This window comes from Rhinolophus ferrumequinum, chromosome 3, assembly GCF_004115265.2.
Source record: "Rhinolophus ferrumequinum isolate MPI-CBG mRhiFer1 chromosome 3, mRhiFer1_v1.p, whole genome shotgun sequence".
Taxonomy (NCBI): Eukaryota; Metazoa; Chordata; class Mammalia; order Chiroptera; family Rhinolophidae; genus Rhinolophus; species Rhinolophus ferrumequinum.
In genome coordinates, this window is record NC_046286.1 from 8914510 (window position 1) to 8923917 (window position 9408).

Sequence of the window (9408 nt, forward strand, 5' to 3'; positions counted from 1 at the left end):
GACAGGGGCAGAAGGCCCCCCGGAGATAGGTATCTGGCACCCAAGACCAAGAAAATGGGGTTCTTCTCCGCCATCCCTAGTTTTGCAGAGATGGCTGGGGCTCAGTTCTGTTCTCTTTCTCTAGGCCCATTAAATGGTTTCCTTAGACATTTTGAGCCATTGAATGTCCACAGCACATAATCATTTTCTCGGCAAAATTGTTGCTCTTCGCTAATTACATAATTTGCCGCACTGAGTGAGGGGGACCTGGTGAGCATAAAAAAGGAAAGAATTGGGGACAAGATGGTTAAGCCAACTGAAGCAGGGAGAGAGGCAGAGTAATTTTTGTTTCCTGTTTGGAAGCAGTCCACATAGTCTCATCTTGGTCTCTGCAAAATGAACGAGATTTGAAATGTTATTTTTGTTTAGTCTTCACATAAAAATTAGACCCAAAGAGAAGCATCGAAAGATATGTCTTCTGAAAGGGATTGATCTAGTGGGTCGTGTTGTGTGAACAAGCCCCACTCTGCCATCAGAGGCCTGAGACGTAGAGGGGACTCACCTGTAATGTGACTGTGACTCGGGGCCCCGGGTAAAGGACAGAGAATGGTTAAAGAAATTCAGGAGCAAGGGATGAACTTGAACAAAGGTCACATTTCAGTTGGGTCTTGATCTTCCCATAGATGGTACCAAGCTGGTCCAAGACTGTAGATGATATATTCTAAGAAAGAGAACAGCGTGAGGGAGAAAATGGTAAATGGCATGGAACATTCAGAGGCAGAGGCCAGGCCACGTCGTCCCCGTCTCAGGAGCCGTCAGTGAGTTTTCGTCACTGGACTGTACATTCCCAATACCAAAGCCCATCATGAGCTCACCTAAAATTTCTCCGTTTTGTGGTCACCGTCACTCAACTTGCTCGTTTGCTTCTGCCATCAGGACTGTCTAATGAACATCACAGCTACTCTTGTCAAGGAAAGCTGCCCCACAGAGAGCACCTGGAACTTCCGTACACGCTGGGGGCAACATAAAATGGTGCAACTGTTAAGTTGATGCAAAAAATAATTGCGGTTTTTGCAATTATTTTTAACCTTTTAAACCACAATTACTTTTGTACCAACCTAACATTTTGGGAAACAGGCCCGCCATTTCTTAAAAGTCACATACAGGTACCATAAGACCCAGGCATTTTACTCCTAGATACTTACCCAAGAGAAATAATGGGAGATGTCCATACAAAGACTTACGTGTGAACGTTCATAGAAACTTTATTATTAACAGCCAACAATTGGAAACAACCCAAGTGTCCATCACCAGGTGAATGGATAAGCAAACTGTGGTACACCCATTCTATAGAATACTACTCAGCAATAAAAGGAAACAACTGATACCCACTACAATACGGCTGAACCTCAAAATAATTATGGTGAGTGAAAGAAGTCAGACAAAAAAGAGTGCATATATATGGTTCCATTCATACATAACATTCTAGAAAGTGCAAACTAATCTATAGAGACAGAGCAGGTCAGTGGCTGTAAGAGGGGCGGGGGCCGCATGAGAAAGATTGTAAAGGAGCAGGAGGAAACTTTTGGGAATGATAGATGTGTTCATTCTCTTGATTATGGTGATGGTTTCACAAGTGTCAAAATGTACCAAATTGTACACTTTAAACATATACAGTTGATTGTACTTTCACTATACCTCAAAAAGCTGTAAAGTTCTCTCTACCACCCGATTCTTTGTTCACCCTCTGTGAGGACTTCTGTGACCCCCTCACCACTTCCTCAGGCAGGGTTTATTGCTCCTTCTGCATTTTGGTTGCAACTGAATTTAGCAATTTTAATCCTAAAGATTAATAACATACATCTGTCTCCCCACTCTGTAGCTAGCTTCTTGGAAGCGGAGTCTGGCTTTTTGTCTCCCCAATAAATAGTGACTCATTGAAAGAATGAATGAACAGCAAGTAATCCATTTTGACTGGTAAATGCAGGCAAATGATGGAGAAGGAAGGAATGTCAAGTGGGGGCCAGTTTGGGCGGGTCTAGAATTCCATGGGAGGACAGTGGGGGAACCATGGGTGGTTCTGGACTCCTGCAGGAATGGAAGTGAGTAGGTCAGTCAGGAGGCTATTGCCCTAGACCAAACAAGAGGAAGTGAGGATTGGAACTAGAGAGAAGACAATTAGAATGGAAGTAAAGCAAGTCATTTGAAAGACCGTGTGGAGGTAAAGTTTGGGAATTCCAACACCAGGTTGATGAGATGAATAATAAGCAGTAAGGGTTGAAAGATATAGCAGTTTATAGCCTGGAAAGTTTGGTTTGATAGTTCTTCTGTCATTACAATTTGGGGAAAGAGCGATTTTCGTATCCAAGTGCTTATAAATAACTGCCAGGGTCTCTGAAGAAAGACTCGAAGGTCTGTGTGCTCACGATGAGGTCTGTGACTTAACAGCATAGTGTTACAATGTGCCAGGCACTGGCCTAAGCACTTGACATGAATTAACCTGTGTGATCCTTATTCTAACCCTAGGAGATCTGATGTTATCATTTCCATTTCACAGATGAGGAAACCGAAGCACAGGAAAGCTAAATAATGTGCCCAAGTTCTCACAACTAGTAAGAGACAGAGCTGGGATTTGAACCCACGCTGAATGATTTCAGTCCATGCCCTGATGACCTTTGCAAGGCAGCACTAGATTTTTTAAAAGCCAGAGGCTATTGCATAAACCTCTAAAATTCATAGTTGTGCATAGAAAGTAGTACATTTGTGTTTCTCAGCCTTGTTAACGTAAGCAGCTTCCATGATCTGAATGGAAAGGATAACGTGCAAAGAAGAAAGATTATCAGGTAGATACCAGCATTTATATGTGTGCAAACAAATGTATATTTAAAATTCAGGGATTTTGAATTTGAATTAGTATGTTTATGTAACAGGCAGTTTCTGGGCAGTTCTTGAACATTCTAGACCAGCAGGTGCATTGATCCCTGGAAGAAGCTGGAGAAATCAGTTCTAGACTCCAAGTGAGGAGACACGTGGTCTAGTCCTGGGATATAGGCCCCAGCTGAGTGGCTTCCTTGTCCACAGGTAAGAGAAAGAAAAGTAACTAAGATGTTATTTTAGGGAACACAATTCAGCAAAGGGCAAAAGAAAGCAAAAGTGTGACAAAAACTTCACTATGCTAAATGAAAAAAAAAAATAGAGAACTATGGAGACCCTTTTCATTTAAAAAGCCAAAAACCCACTCACAGTTGAAGTAACTCAATGACTTATTCCTTGGTGTCTACTAGAATTGCCAGTGTTTGGTGCTGTTTTTTAAGGTTTTAAAAAATGGTCCTGCTTTAGGGGGTGGCCGGCTAGCTCAGTTGGTTAGAGCATCGTGCTAATAACACCAAGGTTGCCAGTTCGATCCCTGCATGGGTCACTGTGAGCTGTGCCCGCCTTTTAAAAATAAATAAATAAATAGGTGTGTTTAAATAAATAAATAAATAAAAATGGTCCTGCTTTAGATATAAAAAGATGTCACATGACAGCATTCTAGGAATAGTTGTGACATACAGGCACGCCTCAGAGATATCCGGTTCCAGAGCACCGCAATAAAGCGAGTATCACAATAAAGTGAGTCACTCGAATTTTTTGGTCCCCTAGTGCATGTAAAAGCTATATTTACACTCTACCACACTATACTGTAGTCTATTATGTTAACAACAACCTTATGATTAAAACCACAATGTATGCACCGTAATTAAAGAATACTTAATTGCTAAGAGATGCTAACCAGATGATGGTTAGCATTTCTTAGCCTTCAGTGGATCAGCGGGTTGTAATCTTTTTGTTGGTGGAGGGTTGTACCTTCAACTTGTAAGAAATGCAGTATCTTCAAAGCACAATAAAGCGAAGTGCAATAAAACAAGGTATGCCTGGATAGCATCAATCCAAAACTGTGCCTAATATTGAATAGGTAATGAATCCACCGAACGTTATCCAGGGCTATGTAGACATTGGTGTGTGAGCTTTTTCTATACTTGATAAAAATTGTCCACCTATTAAAAACACTGAAAATGTCACCCTTCTCCCTGGGTCACGTTCTCTGGAAATAGACTCTGAGCTAGAGATTTGTGTGCAGGTTTCCTGGGAAGAGCTCTTGGGAAAAACGCCAGTGGGGGAGTGGAGGAGGCAGGACTGGGCAGAGGGAGAAGTGGGGTCCGATGTAGTCACAGCAAGCGCCTCATGCAACCCCCCGAGCTGTGGAGCAGAGCTGGCCCTGCAAAAGGTCCGACATGGGTGAGGGCGCTGGGGGGGCCAGGCAGCTGGACGCCCATCGCAGCCAATAGTCCTGGCAGCTGGAGGAAGAGAGTCTGAGACCTGAGGGGAGACCAGGGCAGCCATCCATGGCACTGCCTTTCTTCCTCCACACTCTCTTCTTTGTCAGCTCTCATCCTCTTTCTTCACCTCCTTGGATCTGAAAACAAATCATGAACGTGTTTTCCCTCTCTTCCTCTATAAAGGTCTCCTCAGAGAAGCCTAAATTCAGCGAGAGTATTTCTGACATCTGCACACAGACTTCACATCCCTGAAATGAAGAGAGTTTTCTGGAGTGCCTGAAGTGGTGGGAAAGAGACCGGAGGAAGGTGTGATTCTGGTGCCTTCCTAGTGGCTAGGGAAGTCGGGGTTCTCTGCCTGATGACAGATTCTGAAAAGACCCCAAACACAAAGACAACTGAAATCTAAAAGCATCTAACTTAATTGCTGTTTTTCTCATAGCCATAAATTCCCCCAAAATTTTTGAAGGCTACAACTGTACTTTGCCTTAGGGGGAAAAAAACAATGTCTTTTGTACCTTGAGCGCATGGAAGAAAATTAGTCAACTCCCTTGCTTCTTCCCTCCAACATCTGGCTTTGAATGCAAAAGGGAATCATAGTCTTTGAACACTCAACCCTTGATTGACATACAACCTTCTGAGATAACTATGAATCCTTTGGAGTAATGCTCAAATAATGAAAAAGTTCTCCATCTACCCTGAATCAATACCAGTTCCTCAGAAGCTGTTGGTGTAGCAGCTTGCCCTGGCCTGTTCCATTCTCCCCAAAAGGAGCCAGGGAGGGAGGGGTTCACCGTTGTTTTATACTCCAGTGCCTGCAAAATCACCCTCCTTGGGAAGGTGTCGGGGTGACAGGGTGACAGCTGTTTATAGACAGTTTTAACTGAACAGGCGTCCTCAGGAGCAGTGAAATTTCTCTCCGCTTCACACGTGGGTGCTGCCCTGGCAGCTCCCTGCCTTCCCAACAGAAGCTGCGATCCACTCATTCTTACCCAGGCTGTGGCTGATTAATTATGGCCCCTCCTCTCTATTTCCGGGCAAAATCCTCATTGGACCCGATACAGATATTTGATGCTTGAGCCTCTAAATTCCCGGCAGCTTCACAGCTTCTTCAAGATGGAGTTATAAATGCGGGGGGTTCTTTTCCAGTCTCCCAAATGACAGATTCATGGGTATTTCTGTCACTGGAGCCTCAGCCCCTGCAGACATGTCATTGGGGATTTCTACCTGTATCAGAGGGGATAAGGACACCCATCTGTCATTTGTGGTTTCCATGTATTCCTTCCTGATTATTCAAACCCTTCCCCTTTCTATTGTTTCTCTTCTATTGTCCTCCCAAAGGACACCCAGTGTCCATCGTGATAAGAACCTGAATGAGAGGTTGCCAGACAAATAGAAAATACCTCTCTCTCTCTCTCTCTCTCAGAACCAACGGTTTGGCGTTTTGCTAGACCACGTCAGAAGCTTTGTCTTTCATGTGTCATCCCCTCTCCTGGGAAAAGCAGTCACTTTTAGTTTTTTTCCATGTTTATGGAATATTTTAGAGAATAAACTTGCTCTTTCTGCCTGGTCTGCTTTCTCCGGAAGCCCAAGCAGTCCTTGGCTGCCAGCCGTCAGCTACAGTGTCCCCTAGTGGATTCCACAGCCCACTTTCCCCTCAGGTTCCTCCCCTGCCCATGGAACCCTGGGCTGTGGGACAGGTGGCCCAGGGGATGAGCAGATGAGTCCCGCCCTTGGTTCTCAGGCTCACCTGCCCGCTCTGCCCTCAGCTCCTCCGAGGGCAGGGACGGACGACCACAGGAGGAAGGTCATGCTCATGCTTCATTTGCTTACATTACTCACTCCAGGAGCCATGGCAGGGTGGCAGCTGGTCACCTGGGGAGGGCAGGCCCCCGTCAGCCCAGAGGGAACCACCCTCAGGTTTTCCCCATTCTCTGCCACCCATCCTGGAGGAGGACGTGGGTTGGAAGGGGCCAGGGTGCTCCCAGCCCTTTCTCCTGTCAGCCTTCCACAGCCCCAGAAAAGCTCCAGAGCCAGAGGCAAGCTGGTGCCAGCTTCCATACTACAAGTCCCCCGAAACAATGCGTGTGAGCATCTCTTTTCTTCTGGGGAGAAGTCTGAGCTCTTTTACAGCCGTCTTGATTAAAGCTGTCTTCGTCGTCAGCGTCTTTTAGGAAAATTCCGACCTGACTGCCACAGTGTAGACATCTGCCACATCCAGCCATGAGAAGAAACTCGGGCAGCTCCTTCCTCCTTTCTCATCAAAGGGAGTGGAGAGATGTGTCCCTATGTCCATTTATGTATTAATTCGTCACTTGGTGCATAATATTTAGCACTGCGATAAAAAACAAATAAGCCAATCCTATGAGGAATTGATTTCCCTTCCACATCTGTTCACGGAGACATAAATCTAAAGTTTTGTTATTTTAAAAGCCTCCAGTGCAAATATAATCTAAAATTGCTGGGCTTTGAAGTTGGGCTTTTCTGTCAAAAAATGTTTCTAGACCTGCTCCCTCGAGCTTGGCCGCTAATCTTCTGCCTCCGGGCCCCAATCACACTGATTACCTCTCGAGGTCCTTTCCAACTCATCGCAACTCAAGATAATGGTGTCAGCGCTTCCTGTGCACAAGCGCCACACTAACCCTCAGGTGAGACGCAAAAGGGACTGTGCCCTCAGGCGCATGCTATAGTCGAGAACTCCAACGCTGCACGTGAATAGCCACCACGTAAGTCAGAGAAGGGTCATTGTGCTAAAGGTGAAGTGACATAGGCGCTCAGAGGAGAGAGACTGGACTTTTTTTTGGGAGGATGGAGCAAGATCCTTGAAAGAAGTAGAATTTAGGCTGAGCCATGAAGTATGGATGGGATTTGCCTAAAGGAAACAGGGAAGAACATTCTAGGTGGAGGGCATCGCGGAAGCAAAGGCCAGATGTGGACAAAGTCAGGCCAAGTTTAAACAACCACAACAAATTCACGTTGCCTATAGCATGGGACACGTAAGCGGGAGAACTGGAAGGAATGCCAGCACCCTGAGGGGTCAAGACCGGTGTGGGGATGACCGTGACGGTTCTTTATATCCAAATGGCATTTTGTAGTTCTCAAGCTAATGTGCTTGCTTGCACACATTAGCTCACTTGACTTTCAGAGCACACATGCAAGAAGGCAATAGCAGAGATTATCATACAGTTGAGGAAACTGAGACTCAGAAGTTGAGCCAATCCACTGTAGGGGACCAAGAAAAAGAGTGGAAGAACTAGGGTGAGAGCCCAGGTCTTCCCAAGCCCTGAGCAAGGCCTTCCCCCTAACCCAGGTGGTAGTAAGAAGCCTGCAAGAGAACCTGCTCCTTAGTCCCTGCCCATAATGCATGCTTGTGGAATTTTTGTTCGTTGATTTACTTTTAGGTTTAATACACTGAGTTTTCTTGTGTAAAAGCACCATAAGGTTGCTCTGGATATCCTGGTGTGGGCCAGTGAATTCCTGATAGGGAGACTTGGGGAATAGTCTCCTTCCAGAGGTCAGAGCGGTGGGTCGTGGGCGTGACATTGAAATGACCTTGGCAAAGCTGGCAGAGTTGGCCAAGACCTGCCATCGGCAGCAGTTTCCTGGGCACAGGGTCCAACACAATGCTGGGAGGCAGGGATGAGATACATTAGCAGAGAGCCACAGTATTGTGTCACCATGTGGAGCTGGCTACTACCATCCCCCCAGTCATCCCACTGCACCAGGATGATGGAAAGCATGGCCAGGATGAAGGCCAGGCAGATGGCAGTGGGTGCCTCCTTGGGCCACTTGACGCCCACACTGACATGACCGCTGCAGTCCCCAGTTGCTACCCTCACCTTGAACCTGGTCTGCTTTTGCACAAGCGTGATCTTCAGACACTCGTCCCTGAAGGGCATCCCAGAAAAAAGTCAATGATCTGAAACTCCTTGATGGGCAGAGAAAAGAGATTGATCTCCAGGGACTTCATCTTCATGTCCTGGACCTGGTGACCTGGCTTGATGATAAGGACCCACTCTTTGTCCTCGATTTGCTGCCACACGTTCCAGGGCCCCAGCTCTGGCGTTGACCACAGCTGAGACCCCAACCCTGGCTGATGCTGCCCAAGCCTCCACACCCTTTCATTCCAGGACGTCTGTGGCTTCCCGCCCCTCCCACAGCACCAGTGCCATCAGCTTTCGTCTTGGAGAAGTGTTTGTGCATTTCATATGGCACAACTGCCATGCTTGGAATTAATTTTGTGAGCTCACACCCCTGAGGACCTCCCCTGAGAGCACCTGGGTGGCAGCGGATCGGACTTCTGAGCCATTAACTGCTGGGTAGGCTCATCAGCTTTGTTTGACATCCCGTTTGGCAAATGAGCCAGAAATCAGAGCGTGGCTGAGTGCATTGGGAATGAGGGCTTTCAGAACAGGGAAGGAAGTGACTCTTGCAGTGGCCTTGTGAGGGGAAAGAATGCAATAGGCTGAGTCCTCAGAAAATGTCATCTGCCAGGCAAAGCCACAGGTCCACTTGAGGCCAGGTCTAGAGGTCAGACCACAGCAAAAGAGGGTGACTCCGAGCTTTCCCCAAGGCCAGTCTCGAATTCTGAAGCATTACCATGTCACAGGTCAGACAGGACTGAGAGAAATGACCAGAGACTGAAGTGGAAACTTCTGGGCTGTGATCCTGTGGAGATGAAGGAGACATCTGCAGTCAGTCCTAGATGGCTGCAGCTGCTTCCAGCAGGCTCCCGACTGAGACCTGTGAGGTCCTCGGTGGCTGCACAGGACCACTGAGCTCACACTCAGAGAACCAAGGCGCAGTGGTGCAGCTTACTGGGGGGAGTCAGCTCAGCAACTTTCCGATTTCCTGTTTCCCATTTGTTTTCTGTTTAGGAGAAGGGAGCAAGTGGGCTGTCACCTTCCTTTCATACAGAACTGAGGGAGGTGATTTTGTCCAGCCTGAGTGTCAGCGAGAGTGAGATCCAGAAGACTCCAAGACGAGACTCAGGCTGTTGCCGGGTGTCCTGCCTGCCCTGCGCGCTGACGGTCCCTTGCCTTGGGGGACTCTGATGAGGCTTTGCAGGGACTGAGACGCAGCCCTGGAGGTGACCCCGGCTCCTGAAAGCCAT

The 9408-nt window shown here is 47.0% G+C and overlaps 1 protein-coding gene across 1 annotated transcript; it reads right to left on the reverse strand.

Moving 5' to 3' along the window:
* Positions 1-7698: 7698 nt before the first annotated feature.
* Positions 7699-9408, reverse strand: LOC117018875 (40S ribosomal protein S2-like). The gene is given in 4 exon segments (XM_033100163.1): positions 7699-7921; positions 7923-8193; positions 8196-8394; positions 9211-9408. Coding segments are annotated over 4 exon segments (891 nt in total).